The following is a 26,716-nucleotide window of genomic DNA, read 5'->3' as shown; positions in this document are numbered from 1 at the left end:
AGGATAGATGTGTTGTCCCAGTCGAAATGGTGGTCTTTTTTCATCCGTGTGTAGGGCTACGAGGGAGAGAGGGTCGTGTCTTTTTGTGGCTAGCTGGTGTTCGTGTATCCTGGTGGCTAACTTTCTTCCTGTTTGTCCTACGTAGTGTTTGTGGCAGTCCTTGCATGGAATTTTGAAGATGACGTTGGTTTTGTTCATGGGTTGTACTGGGTCTTTTAAGTTTGTTAGTTTTTGTTTGAGAGTGTTGGTGGGTTTGTGTGCTACTAGGATTCTGAGGGGTCTTAGTAGTCTGGCTGTCATTTCTGAAACTTCTTTGATGTATGGAAAGGTGGTTAGGGTTTCTGGCTATGTTTGGTCTGCTTGTCGTGGTTTGTTCTTGAGGAATCTGCGGACTGTATTTTTTGAGTATCCGTTCTTCTTGAATACGTTCTATAGGTGGTTCTCCTCTGTTTTCCGAAGTTCGCCTATGCTGCAGTGTGTGGTGGCTCATTGAAAAAAAACACCATTTCGACTGGGATAACACATCTATCCTGGGACAGGCTAAGCAAAGACATGCCAGAGAATTCCTAGAGGCCTGGCACTCCACCCACAACGCCATAAACAAACACATAGATCTAGATGCCATCTATCAACCCCTCAGAAAACGAACAGAAATGACATCACCGCAAACCCCAGGAACCCCATCCAGGAGAAAGATATAAATAGAAAGCAGGAGACAACAGCTTTGCTTCACTTGGAGGTCGCCACTGATGATGTTACCTAGCCAGGTAATGAAACGTCTGGATATCAAACCAATAGCTCAGCGAGCAAACCTACATCCCAAAATATATAATCTTGGATTAAGGAGTCACACATGTAAAACAGAGATGAGGTGGAATTTCTTTGTCAGAGCGTAGTGAATCAATGGAATTCTTTGCCGCAGAGGGATGTTGAGGGTGAGTCATTAAGTATATTGAAGACATGTACAACATTTCCAAAAAGGGATGCGACAAAATGTGAAACAGGTGGATCTCCATCGCTGAGTCTTTAGATTTCTGATCAGTAAGGGGATTGAGGGTAATGAGATAAAAAAAACAGAAAAGCTGAGCTGAGAGTTTCAGATCAACCATGATCTCATTGAATGTCAGAGCAAACTCAATGGGCTGAAAGGTCTTCTGCTCCTATGTTTTATGGTTGACTCTCTGTACACTTACATCATCCAAATGTTAGCTGCCCATGTCATGACTTGCACCAAGTCCTGTTCTACTGTGCTGTTTCTTCGCCATTCTTGACATTGTTTCCAAAATCTTCCATGGCTTTGCTTGACCCTGTTCTCTGTTACTTTCTCCAGACTAATAATTCTCTGGGATCCTGTGCGCTCATCTCACTGGTCTCGAGCTTCCCGATCTTAATTAGACATAGAACATTACAGCGCAGTACAGGCCCTTCAGCCCTCGACGTTGCACCATCCTGTGAAACCGATCCGAAGTCCATCTATCCTACACTATTCCATTCTCGTCCATATGCCTATCCAATGAGCATTTAAATGCCTGTAAAGTTGGTGAGTCTACTACTTTGCAGGCAGTGTGTTTCATGCCCCTACTGCTCACGGAGTAAAGAAACTATCTCTGACATCTGTCTTATATCTACCACCCCTCAATTTGAAGCTATGCCCCTTTGTCCTAGCCATACTATCTGAGGAAAAAGGCTCTCACTGTCCGCCCAATCTAACCCTCTGATTATCTTGTATGTCTCAATTAAGTTACATCTCACCCTTCTTCTCTCTAACAAAAACAGCCTCAAGTCCCTCAAGTTGTAAGACTTCCCCTCCATACCAGGCAACATGCTAGTAAGTCTCCTCTGAACCCTTTCCAAAGCTTTCCCATCCTTCCAATAATGCGGTGACCAGAACTGCACGCAATATTCCAAGTCTGGCTGCATCAGAGTTTTGTACAGCTGCAGCATGACCTTATGGTTCCAAAACTCAATCCCTCTACTAATAAAAGCTAACACAGTGTATGCTTTTTAACAACCCCATCAACTTGGGTAGCAACTTTGAGGGATCTTTGTATATGGACACCAAGATTTCTCTGCTTATCCACACTACCAAGAATCTTACCATTCGCCCAGTACTCTGCATTCCTGTTATTCCTTCCAAAGTGAATTATCTCACCCTTTTCTGCATTAATCTCCATTTGCCATCTCTCAGCCCAGCTCTGCAGCGTACTTATGTCCCTCTGTAGCCTATAACATTCTTCGGCTCAATCCACAACTGTACCGACTTTAGTGTCATCCGCAAATTTACTAACCCACCTTGCTATACCTTCATCCGGGTCATTTATAAAAATGATGAACAGCAGTGGACTCAAAACAGATCCTTGCGGTACACCACTAGTATCTGAACTCTAGGATGAATATTTCTCATCAACCACCACCCTCTGTCTTGTTTCAGCTGGCCAATATCTGATCTGAACTGCTAAATCAATCCCATGTCTTTGTATTTTGTACAATAGCCTACCGTGGGGAACCTTACCAAACACCTTACTGAAATCCATATACACCACAACTGATGTACCCTCATCCACCTGTTTGGTCACCTTCTCAACTCTAAGGTTTGTGAGGCCCTTCACAAAACCATGCTGACTATCCCTAAACAACTTATTCCTTTCAAGATGATTATAAATCCTATCTCTTATAACCTTTTCCAACACTTTACCCACAACCAAAGTAAGGCTCACTGGTCTATAATTACCAGGGTTGTATCTGCTGCCCTTCTTGAAAAAGGGAACAACATTTGCTATCCTCCAGTCTTCTGGTACTGTTCCTGTAGACAATGACAACATAAAGATCAAACCCAAAGGCTCGGTAATCTCCTCTCTGGCTTCCCAGAGAATCCTAGGATAAGTCCCATCCAGCCCAGGGGATTTATCTATTTTCACAAACTTTCCAGAATTTCTAACACCTCCTCCTTGTGTTCCTCATTCCCATGTAGTCTCGTAGCCTGTTTCTCAGTATTCTCCTCAACAACATTGTCTTTTTCCAGTGTAAATACTGACAAAAAATATTCATTTAGCGCTTCTCCATCTCCTCTGACTCCACACACAACTTCCCACTCCTGTCCTTGATTGGCCCTAATCTTACTCTAGTCATTCTTTTATCCCTTATATACCTGTAGAAAGCTCCAGGGTTTTCTCTGACCCTATCCGGCAGCAACTTCTCACGCCCCCTCCTTTCTCTTCTCAGCTCTTTCTTTAGATCTTTCCTGGCTACCTTAATTGCTCCACCACTGGTGCTATACCTGCAGTTGCCTCCAAGTTCTGGAATTTCTAACAGCTCCTTACACCTTTCTGCCTCTGCACCTCAATTTCATCCTTTTGAGATGCTCCTTAAAACCCAACTCTTTGATCAAATTTTACGTCAGTTGATCCAATATCCTCATGATGACTTGTTCTATTTCATAATACACTTTTGAAGTGCCTTGGATCGTTTAATACATTAAAGATGTAACATTATTGTAACCTACTCAAATTATGGAGATGAATTTGAAAGCCCACGTTGCCTTAGAAGCCTGGATTTTTCTCCTGTCTGAATGAAGAGATGCTCATCATGAGTCTTTTTGAAGCAAATTTCAAAAATAGGATTCACACCAAATTTACTTCTCACCACCCCAGAATTCAGCAATAGTTGCAAGTGGTGTCTGTATTTCATGTCATGCACAGCACTTGCAAAAAGGAAAGCATGAACATGTGAATCAACTGCATCTTCACTGCAAAGTACTTACCGGGAGAGAACAACTACCATGGCATACAAGTCAATGGCACTATCTGCTACCCTTTTCAGCAGGAACTGTTCATCTGTAAAATCACACAAAACAACAGTGTTAGAAACTGCTCAAGGTACACCAATAATGCTCTGCAGAGAGGTTGTATCAACCTAGCTTAATCACTGGCATTCTTCCTGTTGAGTCGAGGTTGGTGTTCAAGCCTCATTAAAGACATTAGCAGATAATCCAAGCTGACTGTACCAGGATAGCACAAAGGATCAGCAGACTGTTGGAGGGTCAATGCAGAGGGAGTGGCGGCATTGTCAGAAGGTCAGTACTGATGAGTACTAGCCATCAGCAAAAATAAAATGGAAATTTTATGGAAGAATACAATATCAGCCTCTCTTTTTATCACAATGTCCATGCAACTTTAAACCTCACATTTAACAACTGTTCTCACCTACAATTCTCTTGCCATATTTCAACAGCAAATCTTCTGTACAGCCACCAAATTTTTCAATAGCTTTCACTGCCTGTTAACAAACAAAGCCATGGTCATTCAAAAGGCACACTTTGTAATATTAGACCAGTAAATGAACAGCACACAGGAAGTGGAGGGGGCCACTTAACTCCTCAAGATGATACTACTTATTTAATGAGACCTTTGCCAAAATCTATACCAACTCCATCCACATGTATTAATTCTATATTCTTCAACTCCTTTGTCTAGCAATAATCTATCCATCTCCAATTTAAAATTATTAATTGAGCTTTCTGTGTGGGGTGGAGGTCCACAGACTTGCTAACTATTACATGGCTAAATATTTTTAAACTGGCCCCTGACTTTAAGGTTTTGTCCCATTTCCTTAACTCCAGCCAATGGAAAACGTTTCTTGACCCTATCAGTTCCTTACAAAATCCTTAATCAAATCATTCCGTGGTCTTCTATCTTTTTGGGGGTATAGAAGCCCACTTTTTAAATAATTTCTCCTCAGATAGCAGGACCCTGGCACACTGTAATTTTGATCAAAAAGTATAGTTTTGACCTATTGGTCTTTAATCACATGGGGGCTGGACTACAAACAGGGGAAAGTGATATTCCTATTGATATAGAGCTCTGCGGAGACCCTATTGGGTTCAAATGCTGGACCCTGCATCATCAGGAAGGTGCTAAGGTCATTGTAGAGGGAGCAGAGCAAATTAACCAGAACGATCCAGTACTGAAAGGATTAAATAATGACACTAAATTGCAGAGTAGGCTTGTATTCCCTTGGTGGGTAGAAGATTAAGGGGGACCAATTTGAAGTGACTAAATGAGTTGGAAAGAAACTACTTTCTCATCAGTGCTTGCAGCTCTGTGCATCTGGTCTCCACACTATAGAAAGGATGTGGAGACTTTGGAAGAAAGTGCAAATGAGACTTACTGGATGTTGCCTCAATCAGAGTGTATTGGCTACAAGGAGAGGTTGGACAAACTGGGATTGTTTTTGCTAGAGTGTTGGAGGCTGTGAGGCAACCTGATAGATGTATATAAAATAATGGGAGGCATGGATAGGGTGGATTAGTCAGAGTCTTTTTCCGAGGGTGAAAATGTCAAGTATCAGGGAGCATGGATTTAAAGTGAGGGGGGAAAGTTTAAATAAGATGCGCTAGGCAAGGTTTTTTTTTTAAAACAGAGGGTGGTAGGTGTCTGGAATATGCTGCCAGGGGAGGTGGTAACAGCAGATACAAGAGCAATATTTAAGAGGCATTTAGTCAAACACATGAAGAGGCAGAGAATAGAGGGATAACAATCATTTGCAGGTAGACAGAATAAGTTTAGAACGGTATTATGGTCTGCACTGACATGATGTGCTGAAGGGCCTCTTCCTATGCTGTACCGTTTTGTGTTCTATACTGTAGGAATGGATTGGAGAACTGGGGAGGGAAGATTCAAGAAGAGATTAGATTAGATTAGATTAGATTAGATTAGATTAGATTAGATTAGATTACTTACAGTATGGAAACAGGCCCTTTGACCCAACAAGTCCACATTGACCCTATGGAGAGTAACCCACCCAGACCCATTCCCTTACCCTATATTTACCCCTGACTAATGCACCTAATACTATAGGCAATTTAGCATGGCCAATTAACCTGACCTGCACATCTTTGGATTGTGGGAGGAAACCAGAGCACCTGGAGGAAACCCACACAGACACGGGGAGAATGTCTGTGTGGAGACTGCACAGTCACCTGAGGGGGGAATCGGTCCCTGGTGCTGTGAGGCAGCAGTGCTAACCACTGAGCCACCGTGCCACCCCTTAATAATCCTGTATAATCTTAATATTCAAACCTCACTGTTTGAGAGTGGTATAAGGAAGCTTGCTACCAATCTGACTTGAAGATGATGTGATTTGAGTCAGATTAAAATACCCAGCTTTTATAATATTTGAAAAGTCAAATGAGTGAAGGGGATTGAATAGGACTGCCCCTTCCCCAACCCCAGTAACCACATTAAATATTTTAACTGGTGACACTGAACTTACACCAAAGGTGACTCACAAAAAGTTAATTAGTATAAGGTGGGTTAGAAGAAACTGAATATTATATAGTAACAGAAATTAAGAGCAATAAATTCTGCCCTATATTACCATCAACATAGGGGGAGGTGGTGTTTGGTAAGCAAAGGGGAAGTTCAGCAAAGTTTTCATCAGGAAACTTATTTGTTTCACTGACAAGTTTGTTTCAGAGGAGACTATGACTTTTTAAAATAAGAACCTGCTACTCATTCTGCTACTTCAGAATGCATACTAACTCTCCACTACAAAAAGAAAAATCACATTTTTAAGTTTTAAAGAACCATCTGTTCGTAAGTAAGTGTAATTCAGAATTTAAAATCGCTGTACATTAGAGGAGGAAAGCTCTTAGATTAGATTACATTACAGTGTGGAAACAGGCCCTTCGGCCCAACAAGTCCACACCGACCCGCCGAAGCGAAACCCACCCATACCCCTACATTTACCCCTTACCTAACACTACGGGCAATTTAGCGTGGCCAATTCACCTGGCCCTGCACATCTTTGTGACTGTGGGAGGAAACCGGAGCACCCGGAGGAAACCCACGCAGACACGGGGAGAACGTGCAAACTCCACACAGTCAGTCGCCTGAGGTGGGAATTGAACCCAGGTCTCTGGCGCTGTGAGGCAGCAGTGCTAACCACTGTGCCACCGTGCCACCTCTTCTTTGTAGTCATTATCTTGTGGCCTTAAATCCCATTTTCGTGACTTGAGCCAAAAATCTAGAGCACTGACGGAGTGCTACACTGACAGAGGTACCATGAATTGGATAGGACATTAAACTGAGGCTGCACCTTTCCTCTTGGATTGATGTTAATGGCCACTACCTCAATGAATAATGGAATTCTCCCTGATGTCCTGGGACCAATCTGTATCTGATCACTAAAAACATGATCTGATGCTTATCACATTGCTGAGGGGGCATGTTTCCTAGGTTACAGGAATGACAGCCCTTGCAAAACAACTATAATGGCTGGGAGTCATTCTTGGGCCAATGAGGTGTGAACAGTGCTATTCATTCTTTCTTTCTTCCATTCCTGATAATGGTCTGTTCTGGTTCTCTCTCACGTGGTTCAAGCCCTGAGACCAGAAGACCTGTAGATTCATCCAGTGAATAACTGAGTTACTCAGTTTTAGTGTCCTTATGTAAGGAAGGATATATCTGCCTTAAAGGGGGTGTAATGGAGGTTCACTGGAGGAACTCCTTGCAAGATTTTATGAAAGGAAATTAACAGAACTGGGCCTGTTTTTCTGTAGTGTTTAATTGAAACCTACAAAATTCTTAGAGGGTGGGAGTTGGTTGGATGAAGCCTATGGCAGGTGAGTCTCGACCCAGGGGCCATGGTCTCAAAATAAGGGCAGGCCATTCAGGAAATGGATTAGGGGAAATTTCTTCACTTAGAGAAGGATGAATTTTTGTAATTCTCCACTCCAGAAGCTATGTAAACTCAAGCATTGAGCATGTTCAATGCAGAAACTGATATGCTTCTTAAAAATAATGATACCAACAGATTTGAAGATAGTGTCTCAATACCACTTTCCTGTACTATGATCATATGAGCGGTAGAGTAGGCACAACAGATTCAATAGCCTTCTGCTGTTCCTATGTGTCAAATGAACTGCTTTCAGGTAGTATGTGTATAAATAGCGCTTCTGTGAGTAGTGTACTCACCAGTTCTCCGCTTTGCTTCAGTTCTGGATGTACACTGTTACTCAGGCTCATGCCTGTACTAAGCCCAACCTTCCTGCAACAAAGAGGAAAACAAAGAGACAGAATCAGGAAGGAAAGAGCCTCATGCTCACACTTCATCCCACAGTCCTAATGCTAGAGTACTGGACAGGCAGTGCAGATTAATTTACTTGCTTCCCTTCACCCTTTACAGGAGCACTTATCCATGTCAGAGACCGTTCAACCACCACACCATACATCAGATCTGGAAATGATATTATCAGCTCTTTAATCATGACAAGGTATTAAAGCCAAAGGAGGTCTATAGGAGCACTGGACAGCAATCCCAAATGGGTATCCTGACTGGTTTTGACTTTGTTCCTTAATCCTCATATAGTTTATCATTTGTTTTTATGAGGCTTTTGGGATCAGTGCAAAGAGAGACATATTGTCCACGCTTGCACCTTGCAGTCATCAGGACACAGACAGAATGCCAGATTTCAAAGGGAACAACAATTTATACTGTCATGGAGAAGAAACTAGGGACTTCTGCAGGTTCCCAAGTGCAGAGATATAACGTATCCTCTTGATTCAATAGTGCCCTTGCGCAGTTCCCGATCACTAACAAGCTACAATCAGCAAACCCACCACAGAATGGAGTTTGAACAGACTCTTTCAAGGCTCTAGGGGACCAACATACAGATTCCTCCATGACTCCCAGCTACTAGATGAGGGCAGTTACAATCAAGCTATCAGAGAATCTCATTCTGACCGAAACACTTTGCTTTAGAAAAAGATGACATTGGACCCATCACCGAGTTCAATTAGAACCCGAATTATTACATTTATCAATGAATGTAATCTTAAGAAGATCAAGCCATGCCACAATGGCAAACACTTCCTTTTCTGTCAGAAAGTTGAGACTTCAGGCAGCACTACAAAGACATGAACACATATACAGACAGACACCCCCAGTGCAATCCTGAATGAAAGGTGCAATGTCAGAGGGTCAGCGCTGAGACAGCTGCACTGTCAGAGGGTCAGTGTTAAGAGAGTCCTGCACCATTGGGGGGTCAGTGCTGAGGGAGCGCTATGTTGGAGGATCAGTGTTGAGGGAATGTTGCACTGTCGGAGGGTCAGCATTAAGGTGGGATGGCACTGTCTAAGGATCAGTGCTCAGAGACTGTTGCACTATTGGAGAGTCAGCATACATATTGAGTGCTGCACTGTTGCAGGGTTAGTGCCAAAGGAGTGCCAGACTCTCAGAGGGTCAGTATTCTCGGAGGGTCAGTACTGAAGGAGAGCTGTACTCTCAGAGAGTCAATGCTGAGGGAACGTCACACTGTCAGAGGGTCAGTACGGAGGAAGCTTTGCATTGTCAGAGGATCCATACTGAGGGTATGGAGGGTCACTGCCTCAGAACGTGCTCATAGGAGAGGATAAGGTATGGGAAAATTAAAGAAATGGTTTGTCTTTGACGATGAGTTTGAACTGGCCACTGGAAGCAGTGCGGAGTCAGTAACCTTCGTGCCCGCTTGCTGATTTCACTCATTAACAGACTGGCATTTTCGATGGGATTCTTCAGTGCCGTCTGCAGTCCTTTTAGGCGATTCCCAGTGGTCTGCATGATAAAAAGCAAGGATACCAATCAGTCTGAGTGACTGCTTTTATATTAAAAACATGTCAAAATGCTTCAACAGGCAGAAAAGGAAATAGACTTTGACTAAATGCTTGAAAGTATACATCATGCAAATGTCAGGTCATTACTGAAATAGATCTAACAGGTAGGAATTTGAGAAGGTCCAATGCTTGGGATGAGGATAGAGGTGGTATTAGTGACCAAGATGACAATTAGGCCAGCAAGGGAGGTCAGTACTGATTTGGTTACATGCGGATAGTACATAGACAAAAGAACAGGGCAATCTTGAAGCATGTAAAATCTCACTGCTTTTCTATACTTTCAGAAATATCTCCACTGACTTAGATTTCTGGTCCCCAGCATTGCAAACCTCTGCACACTCCTATCCACCCATTCAGTTATCCTTTTTCTCTACTTTGGAAACAAAACCCTGCATCTATAATCACAGACAGGCAAAAGTGAGGACTGCAGATGCTGGAGATCAGAGTCTAGATTAGAGGTGCTGGAAAAGCACAGCAGGCCTCAGATGCTGCCTGACCTGCTGTGCTTTTCCAGCACCACTAATCTATAATCACAGATACTCTGGATAATTGTTCCTAAGAAGAGAGCGACACCTTGCCAAAGTTGGTCATGTTGCACTCTTTAGGACAAATGCACGAATGCTAAATTTCGAGCCAACAGGATTGTGGCAGTATAAATTTTTACGGCTGATTAAAATTTCACATTCGTGCATTTTGTCACAAAGCTGATCCCCTTTTTTCTAAAAGCTGATCCTTTTCTCTAGGATACTGAGTCCTTGCTTTTTTTCAGAGGGGTCGTAAACGGGCCAGGCTCCAATTACACTGGTTTGGTACAGAGATGAAAAAGATTTTGAGAGGCCTTTTGCTTATATGTAAACAGATGAGACTTCAGGCCAAAGTGGTCATGTTTTAGAAGTGATCTGTATAATGAAAGGGGAGTGGTCAGCTCTCTATCTGAGCAGTTCAGCCCAGAACTACATGGGAGTTCAGCAGTGGACTGTGAACAGACTCTCTCTCTTTCTGGCCTTCTAATTTCAACCAGTAAGCACCTGTTCCATTTTTCTTAAATTGTGTTTTAAGGGGGTTTGCTTAGTGGGACTGTTGTTTGTATTCGGAACAGCATAATTAAGTCTATAGTTTGGATAGACTGAGTTCTATAGGGGTTCTTTAATATGTTCGTCGTGTTTTATTGTGTAATTTTGTGAATGAATTTTTGTCTGCTTTAAAACCCGGTAGTCAACCTTGCTAACTTACTCCAGGTAATTTTCACTATACACCTATTGAAACAAATTGCAAATTTATGGTCTGGGCTGCCTGCTAAGAATGTTTTGAGTGGTCTGGCCTAGTCCAAAACAGTTTGGGGGCTCTTTGCAGAATTTTAAACAGCGAGTGGTAAGTGCTAGTATCTTTATTTCGGGTGTTGGTTTGGTTGGAATAGTAATGGCTCTTTCAGTTGCCAAAAGTTTTCTGGAAGTGGATGTGGTGACTTTGGAAGTTTTGCAAAAGGTGAATAAGACCTAGCTGCAGGAATTAGCAGACAAGCTGGAGTTGGAACTGCCTGTTTCTGTGAGGAAAGGAGAGATAATTACAACAGTAGCTCAGCATTTAAACTTGCTGGAGAAATCATTAGAATCTATAGAGATGGCAAGAATTCAATTGCAAATGAAGCAGCTTGAGTTAGAGGCGAGAGATAAGGAAAGGGCAGCAGAAATGAAACAGTTCGACTTACAATTAAAAGCAGAAGAGAGGGAAAAAGAGAGAGGAGTAGAACAGAGAAAAAGAGTTTTTGAACTTCAGAAACTGACACTTAAAAAGCAAAAAGTCAGCTTAAAAGGCTGGAGATAAAGGCTGAAGGTAACCTGAGCAAGAAGTAGTGCAGACTCATGTGGAAGAGCAGAGAGTTAAAACAGCAAGGTTAGCAGCTGAAGGGGCTGATGGTTATGAGCTGGTCCATAAAACCCAGTTTGGCGTCCAGAATCAATTTCAGTTCATGAGGGATAGAAATTGGGGCAAAGAGAAATCCTCACATGGAAAGGGAAAGGTGAATCTCAGTGAAGGTCATAAGGATAACTTACCACAGAGTAAAACAGAAACCCTTGAGGGGGTCAAAGAAGTTAAAAAGCTCTAGTGTTTTCATTGTAATAAATTGGGCCACACAGAATCACAGCGTTGGTGGGCTAGGAGAAAGCCAGATGTAGGAAAACCAGACAAGCCTGGGAGTTTTGTTGGACGAGTAACAAAAAGCACTCGGGAAGTTAGACAACTGCCTCAGAGTGTACAAGATGATCAGAGGTTGGTTAAGGAGGAAGTGCCATTTTGCATAAAAAATATACATGCAAGGGTAAAGTTTATTCACATAGGCCAGGAGTAGCAGGTAAGCAGGTTACAATATGAAAGGACACAGGATCCTCTCAGTCCGAGATGCTGAAGGATGAGGAGATATGTACTCCTGAGGGACTATTGGCAGAAAAGGTACTGGTAACAGGAATTCATGGTGAGAAAAGAATGCTCAATTATGTAAAGTGAGGTTAGAGAGTCCAGAGAAGAGTGAAGACTTTGTGGTAGGAGCACTAGACAAACTCTCAGCTGCAGGAATACAATTTGTTCTTGCAAATGATAAAGCTGATTCACCGGTAGGCGTGCTGCCTACTCTAGTTGAAAAGCCAGTGGAGACGCAGACAACTGAAGAAATGAAGAGTGCCTATTCAGGAACTTTCCCAGATTGTGAGATCACAGAGGCACAAGTTGAAGCAGGAGAGATCAAACAGCACAGATAAAGAAGCTGACATAGCTTTATCTGAGACCTTTTTTGATTAGATTAAGTGGGGCAGAGCAGGATCAAGTAGATAAACAGGCAAGTATCTTTAAGCTCTGCTAAGCTGATTGAATTACAGCAGAAAGATGAGAACTTAAAACAGTTGTATCAAAAGGCATTTACAGAGAAGGATAGTGAGTGCATTCCTGTGTGTTATTACTTAACAATTGATATCTTAATGAGAAAATGGAGACCATCACACATTTAAGCAGATGAGAAATGGACAGAGAATCATTAAATTGTTTTGCCAGTAGGGTACAGAAAGGAGGTGCTGCGAGTAGCACATGAACTTTCATGTGGAGGTTATTTAGGGGTGAGGAAAACACAGGCCTAGATACAAAAACATTTTTACAGGCCTGGACTACACAAGGATGTAGTTGAATTTTGCCAGATGTGTCATACATGTCAGCTAATGGGAAACCACAGGCAGTAATAAAACCTGCACCGTTAATACCTCTTCCAGCATTCGAGGAACCTTTTACCAGATACTTGATGGATTGCTTAGGTCCCCTACCTCAAATAAAAAGTGGCAATAAGTATTTCTTAACGATAATGGATGTGCTAACTAGATTTCCAGAGGCAATCCCGTTACGCAACATCACAGCTATAAGGGCTGTAGAAGAATCACCTAAAGTTTTGACTAGGTACGGACTACCAAAAGAGGTCCAGTCAAATCAAGGATCAATCTTCACATCCAAACTGTTCAAGGTGGTTATGGATAACCTGGGAATAAAGCAATTCAAGTCTACTTCATACTATCCTGAATCACAGGGAGCACTACAGAGATGGCATCATACATTAAAGAGCATGTTGAGGGCTTATGGTTAGGATTATCCAGATGGTTGGAATTACAGAGCTCCATTTGTACTTTTTGCGATCAGAGACACACCAAATGAATCGACCAAATTCAGTCCATTTGAATTAATTTTGGGGCATGTTGTAAGAAGGCCGTTAAAATTGATTAAGGAGAAATTAATAAGTCAGAATTCAGAGACCACCATTTGGAGTATGTGTCAAGTTTTAGAGAATGATTAAGTAGACCTGGAGATTTAGCTAGACAGCATTTAAAAGTATCACAGCATACAATGAAACAGAAGGTGGATAAGAAATCACAAATTCACAATTTTGCAATTGGGGATAAGGTATTGGTGTTACTTCCAGTGACAGGTGAGCCTGAAAAACAAGGTTGAGTGGACCTTATCAAATCAAGAGGAAATTGAGTGAGGTGAGCTACTTGAGAAGGACTCCAGATGGGAAGGAATCTCAGAGTGTGTCATGTGAATATGCTCAAAAGGTATTTTAAAGGAAAGCAAGAAGAGAAGGTGTTAATGATTACAGCACAGAAGGAAGAACCAAGTTCAGAGGATTCTGAATTGGACATTCCCCAAATCAAATTGGACAATGAGGAAGTTGTCAAAAATTGGGATAAATTATTGAGTTACCTTCCATAAGGAAATCAAAATGACCTGAAAGAGTTATTGCTATCACATGGGGAGATATGCAGAAATATACTGGGAAGTAATAACCTGATTGTGCATGATGTAGAGATAGGAGATGCTGTTCCAATTAAGCAACATTCTTATAGTCATAACCCTCAAGTTGGCACAGGTTCAGAAGGAGATAGAGCGCATGCTCCAAGATGGCATAATCGAAGTGAGTTACAGTGACTGGAGCTCACCCACAGTCATGGTTCCAAAGCCAGATGGTACCCAACGGTTATGTGAGGACTATCGCAAAGTCAACACCGTTACAAAGATGCATATCCAATTCCACGGTTGGAGGACTGTTGGAAAAAGTGGGACAAGCAACTTACATTTTTAAGTTGGACTTGCTCAGAGGCCACTGGCAAGTACTTCTGACAGAGGGAGCAAAGGCAATTTTAGCTTTCGTCATGCCAAATTGGGACTATATCAGTTTAAAGTCATGCCATTTGGTAAGAAAAATGCTCCAATCACATTTCAGAGACTGACTAATAAGGCCATTGCCAGATTACCCAACTGTGTCGTGTATATTGATGACCTGGTGATTTGTAGTCACTCATGAAAGGAACATTTACAGTATTTATTGGACTTGTTCGATTGACTTCAGAAGGCAGGCTTGGTGGTAAACCCAAAGTCCAAGTCACCTTCCTGGGCCATGTTATTGGACATGGACAAATGGCCCCACAGAATGCAAAAACAAAAGTAATTGGGGAACTTCCCACACTGTCAACGAGAAAAGCAGAAACACAGTTCCTGGGATTGAGTGGATTTTACTGAAGGTTTGTGCTGAACTTTAGCAGTGTGGCTGCTCCACTCACCGAATTGTTAAAAAAAAGGCAAGAAGTTTCAGTGCACAGTCAAAAGGCATTTGACAGCCTAAAAACTGTGTTAACCACTGCCCCAGTATTAGCCACCCCGGATTATACAAAGCCTTTCGAAGTGGCTATCGATGCCAGCGATGTGGGTGTCGGTGCGGTACTCCAGCAGGAGGATGACGAGGGAAGAGAAAGACTCATTGAGTATTTTCCCCAGAAAGTTGAATGTTCTTCAACAGAAATATTTAACGGTGGAGAAAGAGACTTTAAGCTTGGTGTTGGCATTACAACATTACAGTGTTCATATTACCAGCAATGTATCTGAGACAATCGTATACACTGATCATAACCCATTGACATTTGTGGAAAAATTTCAGGACAAAAATGCCAGTCTGTTTAGGTTGAGTTTGTTGTTGCAGCCATTCACTTTGACAATTGTGCATGTGGCAGGTCGCGAAAATATGATTGCCGATGTGTTATCGAGGCTTGAATGAGATACAGAGGTGCTCGGTGGCAGGTGTGCCACGGCCTGAATTCGCATGTGGTTGTGCATGTTTGTATGTGTACAGTTAGTATGTTATGTGTGTGTCTTTAGAGTACTCACAGGGTTTGAAGGGTTTTAAAAATGAAGCCATCTTTCAATGTTGATGGTTCATTTTTTTTTCCAAAGGAAGGAGATGTCACAAAGCTGGTCCTTTTTTTTTAAAAAAGCTGGTCCTTTTCTCAAGTACACAGTGTCCTTGTTTTTTTGCACAGGGGTCGTAAACGGTCCAGCTCCAATAAGACTAATTTAGTACAGAGATGAAAAAGATTTTGAGAGGCCTTTTGTTTATATGTAAACAGATGAGACTTCAGGTCAAAGTGGTCATGTTTTCAAAGTGATCTGTATAATGAAAGGGGAGTGGTCAGCTCTCTAACTGAGCAGTTCAGCCCAGAACTACATGGGAGTTCAGCAGTGGACTGTGTGAACAGACTCTCTGTCTGCCCTTCTAATTTCAACCTGTAAGCACCTGTTCCTTTTTTCTTAAATTGTGCTTTAAGGGAGTTTGCTTAGTGGGACTGTTGTGTATATTTGGAACAGCATAATTAAGTCTATAGTTTGGATAGACTGAGTTCTGTAGGGGTTCTTTATTCTGTTCTTCGTGTTTCATTGTGTAATTTTGTGAACACGTTTTTGTCTGTTTTAAAACCTAGTAGTCAACCTCGCTAGCTTACTCCAGGTAATTTTCACTGTACACTTACCAAAACAAATTGCAAATTTATGGCCTGGGCTGCCTGCTTAACAATGTTTTGAGTGGTCTGGCCTAGTCCATAACAATTTATCCTGATGAGTGCAAGATGACAAACTTTGATACGATGTCTATCTTTTCAGCAAACTTCAAGGACCAGATATCCCAACCCAATCCAGTCCCACGTGCTTGCACCCGGCCCATATCCCACCAAACTCTTCCTATTCATATACCCATCCATATGCCTTTTAAATGTTGCAATTGTACCAGCCTCCACCACTTCCTCTGGCAGCTCATTCCATACATGTACCACCCTCAGAGTGAAAAAGTTGCCTCTTAGGTTTCTTTTATATCTTCCCCTCTCACCCTAAACCTATGTCCTCTAGTTCTGGATTCCCCCACCCCAGGGAAAAGACTTTGTCTATTTATCCATGATTTTATAAACCTCTATAAGGTCACCCCTCAGTCCCTCTAGGAGGAGTCTGGGGAATATCCGGGAAATATAATTGTGAGGAAGCAGGATATATTCAGGCTGAGGTGACTCAATCATTAGTGGAGCTTTTTTTTGTGGGTGTTGTTTGTCACTGGTTGCACTCACAACAAATTAGTTTGTTTCACTCAGTGGGCGTGTGACTTTGGGTGAATTTTCACCAACCATGCATCCGCATCCAATGTAAAGATACTGCCTTCAGGAACTCTTCTCATTCCATCACCATTCCCTCCCACTGAAAAAGGCTCAGGTGACTGGCTCTATGATAGATCAGTGTAACTTGCCCCACTTCCTCACTGGCTCCCAACACCACCCCAACCCACACTGCCATTAGCTGTGCAATTTATCCCCTTCAGGTGTTTATGCCTTTGCCTGAATCTGTTTCCACTTTGCTTTCATTCCAAATCACAACTCGCTGCATCAAAATACCTTCTTCTCATCTCCCTGAAGCTCTTTTACCATCTCTCTTCAACTTTAGCCCCTATAGTTACTGACCTTCCCGTGCTGGTAACTGTTTTTCCTTTTTTACTCAATTAAAGCCCCTCGTTATCTTGAGTAGCCTCACTTAAATGTCTCTTTTGTCCGCACTAAGGAGAACAATCCCAGCTTCTCTAATCTCTCCAGGTAATTAGAGTCATAAGATGTACTGCACGGAAACAGACCCTTCAGTCCAACTCATCCATGCCGACCAGAGATCCAAACCCAATCCAGTCCCACCTGCCAGCACCCGGCCCATATCCCTCCAAACTCTTCCTATTCCTATACCCAACCATATGCCTTTTAAATGTTGCAATTGTACCAGCCTCCACCACTTCCTCTGGCAGCTCATTCCATACATGTACCACCCTCAGAGTGAAAAAGTTGCCTCTTAGGTCTCTTTTATATCTTCCCCTCTCACCCTAAACCTATGTCCTCTAGTTCTGGATTCCCCCACCCCAGGGAAAAGACTTTGTCTATTTATCCTATCCATGTCCCTCATGATTTTATAAACCTCTATAAGGTCACCCCTCAGCCTCCGACGCCACAGGAAAACAGCCCCAGCCTGTTCAACCTCTCCCTATAGCTCAAATCCTCCAGTCCTGGCAACATACTTGTGAATCTTTTCTGAACCCTTTCAAGTTTCACAACATCTTTCCGATAGGAAGGAGATCAGAATTGCACGCAATATTCCAACAGTGGCCTAACCAATGTCCTGTACAGCCGCAACATGACCTCCCAACTCCTGTACTCAATACTCTGACCAATAAAAGCAAGCATGCCAAACACCTTCTTCACTATCCTATCTACCTGCGACTCCACTTTCAAGGAGCTATGAACCTGCACTCCAAGGTCTCTTTGTTCAGCAACACTCCCTAGGACCTTATACACTTAATGAAAAGTCCTGCTAAGATTTGCTTTCCCAAAATGCCGCACCTCGCATTTATCTAAATTAAACTCCATCTGCCACTTCTCAGCCCATTGGTCCATCTGATCAAGATCACGTTGTAATCGGAGGTAACCCTCTTCGTTGTCCAGTACACCTCCAATTTTGGTGTCATCAGCAAATTTACTAACTATACCTCTTATGCTTCCATCCAAATCATTTATATAAATGATGTAAATTAGTGGACCCAGCACCGATCCTTGTGGCACACCACTGGTCACAGGCCTCCAATCTGAAAAACAACCCTCCACCACCACCCTCTGTCTTCTACCTTTGAGCCAGTTCTGTATTCAAATGGCTAGTTCTTCCTGTATTCCATGAGATCTAACCTTGCTCACCAGTCTCCCATGGGGAACCTTGTCAAACGCCTTACTGAAGTCCATATAGATCATATCTACTGCTCTGCCCTCAGTCAATCCTCTTTGTTACTTCTTCAAAAAACTCAATCAAGTTTGTGAGACATGATTTCCCACGTATAAAGCCATGTTAACTATCCCTAATCAGTCCTTGCCTTTCCAAATACATGTACATCCTGTCCCTCCGGATTCCCTCCAACAACTTGCCCACCACCGAGCTCAGGCTCACTGGTCTATAGTTCCCTGGCTTGTCCTTACCACCTTTCTTAAACAATGGCACCACGTTTGCCAACCTCCAGTCTTCCAGCACCTCACCTGAGTACAAATATCTCAATAAGAGGCCCCGCAATCACTTCCGTAGCTTCCCAAAGAGTTCACAAGTACACCTGATCAGGTCCTGGGGGTTTATCCCCCTTTATGCATTTTAAGACATCCAGCACTTCCTCCTCTGTAATATGGACATTTTGCAAGATGTCACCATCTGTTTCCCTACATTCTACATCTTCCATGTCCTTTTCCACTGTAAATAGTGATGCAAAATACTCGTTTAGTATCTGCCCATATCCTGCGGCTCCACACAAAGGCCGCCTTGCTGATCTTTGAGGGGCCCTATTCTCTCCCTCGTCCTTAACGTATTTGTAAAAGCCCTTTGGATTCTCCTTAACTCTATTTGCCAAAGCTATCACATGTCCCCTTTTGGCCTCCTGATTTCTCTCAAGTATATGCCTACTGCCTTTATACTCTAAGGATTCACTTGATCTATCCTGTCTATACCTGACATATGCTTCCTTCTTTTGCTTAACCAAACCCTCAATTTCTTTAGTCATCCAGTATTCCCTATACCTACCAGCCTTTCCTTTCACCGTAACAGGAATATACTTTCTTTGGACTCTTGTTATCTCATTTCTGCAGGCTTCCCATTTTCCAGCCATCCCTTTACCTACGAACATCTGTGCCCAATCAGCTTTTGAAAGGTCTTGCCTAATACCGTCAAAATTGGCCTTCCTCCAATTTAGAACTTCAACTTTGGGATTTGGTCTATCCTTTTCCATCACTATTTTAAAACTGATAGAATTATGGTCGCTGGCCCCAAAGTGCTCCCCCACTGACACCTCAGTCCCCTGTCCTGCCTTATTTCCCAAGAGTAGGCCAAGTTTTGCACCTTCTCTAGTAGGTACATCCACATACTGAATCAGAAAATTTTCCCGTACACACAAATTCCTCTCCATCTAAACCCTTAACACTATGGCAGTCCCAGTCTATGTTTGGAAAGTTAAATCCCCTACCATAACCACCCTATTATTCTTACAGAAAGCGGAGATCTCCTTACAAGTTTGTTTCTCAATTTCCCTCTGACTATTAGGGAGTCTATAATACAATCCCAATAAGGTGATCATCCCTTTCTTATTTCTTTGTTCTACCCAAATAACTTCCCTGGATGTATTTCTGGGAATATCCTCCCTAAGTACAGCAGTAATGCTATCCCTTATTAAAAATGCCACTCCCCCTCCTCTCTTGCCTCCCTTTCTGTCCTTCCTGTAGCATTTGTATCCTGGAACATTAAGTTGCCAGTCCTATCCATTCCTGAACCATTTCTGTAACATGGTATGATATCCCAGTCCCATGCTCCTAACCATGTCCTGAGTTCATCTGCCTTCCCTGTTAGGTCTCTTGCATTGAATTAAATGCAGTTTAATTTATCAGTCCCACCTTGTTCTCTGCTTTGTGCCTGCCTGCCCCTGACTGTTTGACTTGCCTTTGTTCTCAACTGTACCAGTCTCAGATTGAAATCTTTCTTCACTCTCTCCATGGATCCCACCACCCACCCACCCCCAACTCGTTTAAATTCTTCCAAGCAGCTCTAGCAAATTTCCCTGCCAGTATATTAGTCCCCTTCCAATTTAGGTGCAATCCGTCCTTCTTGTTCAGGTCACTTCTACCCCAAAAGAGATTCCAATGATCCAAAAATAAGAATCCTTCTCCCATACACCAGCTCCTCAGCCATGCATTCATCTGCTCTATCTTCCTATTCCTGCCCTCATTAGCTCATAGCACTGGGAGTAATCCAGATATTACTACTCTCGAGGACCTCTTTTTTAAATTCCAGCCTAACTCTGTAATCTCTCTTCAGAACTTCAACCTTTTCCCTTCCTATGTCATTGGTTCCAATGTGTACAATGACCTCCTGTTGGTCCCTCTTCCCCTGGAGAACATTCTGCACCCTCTCGGAGACATCCTTGACCAGGGAAGCAACACACCATTCTGATTTTTCGCTGCTGGCCACAGAAACGTCTGTCTGCATCTCGGACAGGAGAGTCCCCTAAAACAATTGATTACTTGGAACCCGTCATACCTCTCATTACATTAGAGCCAGCATTAATACCAGAAACTTGGCTGTTCGTGCTATGTATCCCTGAGTGTCCATCACCCCGTACATTTTCCAAAATAGCTTACTTGTTTGAAATGGGGATAGCCACATAAGACCCCTGCACTACCTGCCTACCTCTCTTACCTTTCCTGGAGTTAACCCATCTTTGTGACTGTATCTGAGACTTTCCCCCTTCCTATAACTGCCATCCATCGCATCCTCTTGCTCTTGTAAATTCCTCATTGCCTCTACCTGCCTCTCCAACCGATCCATTCGATCTGATAGGATTTGCAAACAACAGCATTTATTGCAGGTATAATCCTCAGTAACCCGTAAACTCTCCCTAAACCTCCACATCCGACAAGAAGAGCATATCACTCTACTAAGGGCCATTTTTGCTTCTTTCAATCTACAGACCCAGAAAGTAGCATTGTCTTATTCCTCTACAAAACATTGCTCCAGATTAAATTAATACTTATGGCTTATATTTTAAGTTTAATCAAGAGACATAGCTCAATAAAACATATAATCAAGAAAGAACCCACCTCTACTCACTCTCTATGACTCTATACTACAGACTTATTTTAAGGCTGCGCTTAAAATCCACTTATCTGCTTCTGTGCTGTGACCTTTCCCAAACAGGTTCCTCCAAGATCAGTTGTGAATTTCACTGTTTTTTAATTTTCCCCAGACGCACTCCAATGTCCAGCGATACATGAAAAGGCAGTAACTGCTAACTCTGCCAGTTAGCAGTGTGGGTTCTTCTCTCTGTCTCTCTCTCTCTCTCGCGCTGACCTCACCACGTGCTTCTTTTGCCTGTTCTTCTTCCTCTTAAAACTGCTGCTGTTTTGACTTTTTTTTTCCTCCAGAGTTCCAAAACAATGCAACAGCACATGAAACAGTAATTGCTGCTCCTGGAATTCGAGGAAATCACCTCCAACACCTAAAATACCTCAAAAAAGGAGCAGCTATTACATCCAGAAAATTTTCCTCTCCTCCATCTTGGATTACCCAGAATCCTTGAAATCCATTCTTCCTGGAAACGTTCTCCTGAATCCCCTTATGACCCTTTGCAAAACCTAAACATGATTTCTAAAGTATGGTGTTTATAACTGAATACAATACTCCAGTTGGGTTAAACAAGTGATTTATAATGACTTGATATAATTTCCTTTCTTTTGTACAGTCTGCATCTTCTAATGAAGCCTAGGTCCTATCTGTTTTTCTTAATGTGTCCTTCTACTGACACGTGTGCGTGAAGACAAGGCAGATTTTAAAATAAAATAGACAGATCATAAAATCATAGAACGGTTATGGATTGAAAGGAGACTATTTGGTCCATTTTATATCACCTTCATAACTCACACTCCAAATGGCAAGTCCAATACATGAACCCCAAACTGAAAATAGAGACAGAGGGATAGGGAGAGATACAGCTGAATGACACAGGCATCATTGGGTACAGATACAGATACAGCAATTAACCTCCACCTCAAGCAACCCACTGCCACAACCAACTGGATTCCGCACCTGGATAGATAGGAATGTAGAATTCAAAACACAACCAGATCAGCTATCATTTTATTGAATGACAGAGCAGGCCTGAGAGACTGAATGGCCTCATTCTGCTCCTAATTTACATGTTTGCATATATGTTGTGATCCCACACCAGAAAATTGAGTGGGTATGAGATTGGGCTTTCTTGCAATGCTCCCCTAATAACAAGTGATAAACACCATGACACATATAAGCTAAAACAGACTGGGTGGTGATGGTGGAGTAAAGCTTATGAAGCCTTCACCCAGAGACTTTGGGAGAGTCAGAAACAAGAAGATCAAATACATACCTGAATACCATTGAGTGCAACAAAAAGCCGAAGAATATCATTTGTTCCCTCAAAAATGCGGAAGATCCGAAGGTCCCTCATCACCCGCTCAACACCAGCATCCTAACAATAGATAGAATGGGTCGAGACTCGGCATTAATCAGTATGTACATTTTAAATGCCTCACTTTTATGCTTAAATCCTTTAAAAGCCATATGTCATTTCAACACCTCACTTCTGCAACCTGTCTCGAGCTCCACAACATCATCCCCTCAAGATTTCAGGGTTAATTGGATAGCCTAGCCTAAAGTGCCAGCATTGGAACAATGGGCTGAGTGGCCCTCTTCTATATTTATAGATTCTGGTTGTGCTTTCTGGTTGTTTTCTAAACTCAATTTTTAAAACTTCATTCAAAGTATATGAGCAACACAGGCTGGTGCAGCATTTTGTAGTCATCCATAGTTAGCCTTGAGAAGCTGGTGGTGATCTGCTTTGTAGAAGCTCTGTGGTCCCTGAGGCATAGGTAGACTCAATGTCATGAGGGAGGGAGTTTAGGGATTTTTACCCAGTGACACTGAAGGAACAGACATATATTTTTATGTCAGCATGATGAGGGGCTTGGAGGTGAACTTGCAGGGGGTGATATTCCCATGTGTCTGCTGTCCTTGTCCTTCTAGATGGAAGTGGACATGAGTTTGAAGGTATTGTCTAAGGAACCTTGGTGAGTTTCTGCAGTGCATCTTGTACATAGGACACACTTGCTACTGAGCACCTCTGGTGAAAGGAATGGATGTTTGTGGATGTGGTGCCAATCAAGCAGGCTGCTCTGACTTGTATAGAGTCTGGTGGAGCCGCACTCATCCAGGCAAGTTGAGCATATTCCATCACACTTTGGACTTGTGCTTTGTGGATGGTGGACTGCTTTCGGGAGTCAGAGGCAAGGTATTTGTTTGAGGATTCCTAGACTGTAACCTGCTCTTGTAGCCACTGTATTAATATAGCTAGTCCATTTGTGCTTCAGGTAGTAACCACATGATAGTCAGTGTAGGGGATTCAGAGATGGTAATGCTATTGAAATTACAGGGGGTGACATTTGGATGCCCGATGTGACTCTGTGACAGGCAGTCACCATCACCAAGAGGGGCCGGGTGAGATGATAGGAATAAACAGGTCTTTTCCCCAGTGGCAGGCAGTGACTAGTGGAGTAGTGCAGAGATCAGTCTTAGGACCTAACTATTCACAATGTACATTCATGATTAGGATGTGGGAAGTAAATACCATACCTCCACATTTGCAGATGACACAATGCCGGGTAGGAGGGTGAGCTGTGAGGAGGATGCAGAGATATTTCAGTGTAATTTGGACAAGCTGAGTCAGTGGGCAAATGCCAATGTGAATAAATATAAGATTATCCATTTTGCTTGCAAAAACAGGAAGTCGGGTTGTTATCTGAATGGATATAACTTGAGGAAAGGGAATGTGCAATGAGACTCTGGTGCCCTCATGCGCTGAAGTTAAGCAAAAACAAATTGATGGAGAAACTCAAATGGTCTGGTATCATCTGTGGACAGAAAGCAGAGTCAACATTTCAGGTCTAGATCCCCCCTCTTTAAAACTGATTCAGAACATAACAATTAGTTCTCAGTCTCGAACAACGGGGACACGGTCTCAGGATTAAGGGTCAGCCAGTCCTTTTGACTGAGATGTCTATTCTCAAAGATAATGTCTTTGGAATTCTCTCTCCTTGAGAGCTGTGGATGCTCACTTAATGTGTGTGTTCAGATTGACATCGATAACTTTTTCTAGACTCAAGGTATTAAGTGGTATTAAGTGATATGGAGATAGCCCAGCAAAGTGGCATTAAGGTACAAGTCAGCTAAAATCTTATTTAGGGGGAGGGAAGGTAATGGCCCATTTGTGCTATTTCTTAGTTCCTATTTGAACTTTTCTCTGGTCATGATGGTCAGGTATAACAATATTCATACCCAGCACTAACCTTCATAAAGCCCATTCCGCCCATGAGCTGAATACATTCGTCAGTAACAGTCCAGGCAGCCTCCTGCAGAGAGATTATGAGCAGGGTCAGTGTAATTTGAATTAAATAATTCATTTCTTAGGATTGGGACTCCATCCTCCATTATCTTCTCCTCTTGCCCCCAATCATCATTAGGTAAAAGTCTCCCAACTACCAGAGGAAACAGTCTGCGAACATGTATCAACACATTAACCATAAAACCAACATACCTTAGCTGAAATGCAGGGATAAAATTTTCCTTCTCTGCATTCCTCAAACAGGAGCCTTACTGCAAGACACTTGGGCAAAACTGTGATCACCACATGATGAGAAACTCCTTAGACAACACCTTCAAACTCATGCCCACTTCCATCTAGAAGGACAAGGGCAGCAGATACATGGAGACACCACATGACTCAGTGGGCAACACTCTTACCACTGATTCAGGAGCTTGTGGGGTCAGGTCCCAACTCAACAACTTGAAAACAGAATCCAGACTGTTATACTCAGGGCCAGTAGTAAGGGAGAGCTACACTTGGAGAATCAGTACTGAGGAATGCTGCACTGTTGGAGGGTCAGAGCTGAGCTGAGGGAGTATTGCACTGTTGGAGGCTTATTACTGAGGGGGTGCTGCATTATTGAAGGGTCAGTGCTGTGGGATTGCAGCATTGTTAGAGGCTCCTTTTATCAGCTGACTGTTAAACATGACACCATGTTTGTTCTTGTATCGAATAATAGAGTCATTCAGCATGGAAACAGACCTTTCAAATGAGTTTCCCAAACCAAAGTAGTAACATTTGTCTGCGTTTGGTCCATATCCCTCATTTGAGGGCCTGGTGCAACATTTAGCCCTCAATTTACTATATCACTAGAAAACATTATTTGGTCCTGAACTTGATGGGTCTGTTGGAGCTCCCTGTGAACTAAATGGCATTTACAAATGTGACTCCACTTGGAAAATGCTGTATTGGCAGTGAAGAGTATTGTTATGTTTCGAGAGTTGGAAAGGTGCTTTGGAAATGCAATCTTTCTGTTTCAAGTGTGAGTCAGATTAAGACATAGGTTTGGCGAGTGGCTAAACCACTTGCTGTTGAATGATAGATCTGAAAACCCCAGTCTGAGCTGCTGTATTGGGGAAGAATGAGAATTCTTTCCCACCATAAATAAAGGTCAGTCCTGAGATCGAAACAGGATCATTTGCTGTGCTCAGCAGCTAACCACATGTCCATTGCATCTTAAATAAAAAGCGACAGTGATTCCTTGGGTAGTGAATGGCAGAAGTCAAGACGATACACTTTGACCAATTATGAAGCATTTTTTACTGCAGAAGAAACAGGATTACTAACTGTTTAAACTAGATGACAAACAGATTTAACATGCACTAACTAAGCAGATGAACAGCAAAACTCACAGATGCAAAGATCTTGCTGATGGCAGCTTCTATCTGGAATTCAGTTGCTCCTGAGTCCATGTTTGCACTGATCATGTACGCCATTGACTGGAGAGGAGGGAAAAGAAAGAATCACTGTTACCATCCACAGGGATGACAATTACTGCTGCTGTTTCAACTGCACTTTCCACTCCACATTATCAGCTTTTATCAGGTGGCTAAGCACTCTCCACAATGACAAGTTCAACCCAGGAGACTTGAGCACAAACATAAGGTTATCACACCCAGTACAGTGCTGAGGGAATGCTGCACTGTCAGAGGGTCAGCACTGAGAAAGCGGACCTCACTATCTTGGGTTCAGTCCTGAATGTGTGCTGTATAGCTGGAAGGTCAGTATCCATGCATTTTTGTGCCATTAGAAGTGCTGCATTTCAAATGAAGCATTAGACTAAGGCAACATCTGCCCTCTGAAGTGGATCATAGAGTCATGCAGTATGGAAACAGGTCCTTCGCCCCAGGTCCTTGTTCATGCCATCCAGGTTTCCTAAAATGAATGAATCCCATTTGCCTGCATTTGGTCCATATCCCTCTAATCCTTTTCTATGAATGTATCCATCCAGATGCCTTTTTAATGCGACAATTGTACCTGCCTCTACCACTTCCTCTGGCAGCTCATTCCATACATGCACCAACCTGTCTGAAAAAGTTGCCTCTCAGGTCCCTTTTCAATCTTTCTCCTCTCACCTGAAGCCTATGTCCTCTAGGTTTGGACTCTCCCACCCTGGAGAAAAAAAACCTTGGCTATTCACCTTATCCATGGCCCTGATGATTTTATAAACTGTTATAAGGTCACCCTTCGGCTTCTTGCACTCCAAGGAAAA

General features: G+C 42.6%; 1 protein-coding gene across 4 annotated transcripts in view; it reads right to left on the bottom strand.

The window, feature by feature from the left end:
• Positions 1-26,716, bottom strand: part of acadvl (acyl-CoA dehydrogenase very long chain) — an 80,602-nt gene that overhangs the window by 6,724 nt on the left and 47,162 nt on the right. For all 4 annotated transcript variants that reach the window (XM_087982693.1, XM_087982692.1, XM_043683347.2 and 1 more), the window contains 7 exons: positions 25,857-25,943; positions 24,428-24,490; positions 22,453-22,554; positions 9,494-9,591; positions 7,974-8,046; positions 4,203-4,275; positions 3,761-3,833 (listed from right to left, as the gene is read on the bottom strand). In XM_087982693.1, coding sequence (XP_087838819.1) covers positions 3,761-3,833; positions 4,203-4,275; positions 7,974-8,046; positions 9,494-9,591; positions 22,453-22,554; positions 24,428-24,490; positions 25,857-25,943 — 569 coding nt within the window. The remainder of the gene's footprint in view (positions 1-3,760; positions 3,834-4,202; positions 4,276-7,973; positions 8,047-9,493; positions 9,592-22,452; positions 22,555-24,427; positions 24,491-25,856; positions 25,944-26,716) is intronic.

Source organism: Chiloscyllium plagiosum, unplaced genomic scaffold (assembly GCF_037043375.1).
Source record: "Chiloscyllium plagiosum isolate Xiang-an unplaced genomic scaffold, Cpla_swu_hap1 HiC_scaffold_44, whole genome shotgun sequence".
In the NCBI taxonomy this organism is placed as follows: Eukaryota; Metazoa; Chordata; class Chondrichthyes; order Orectolobiformes; family Hemiscylliidae; genus Chiloscyllium; species Chiloscyllium plagiosum.
The sequence above is the reverse complement of the archived record's forward strand: the minus strand, read 5'-3'. Positions and strand labels throughout refer to the sequence as shown.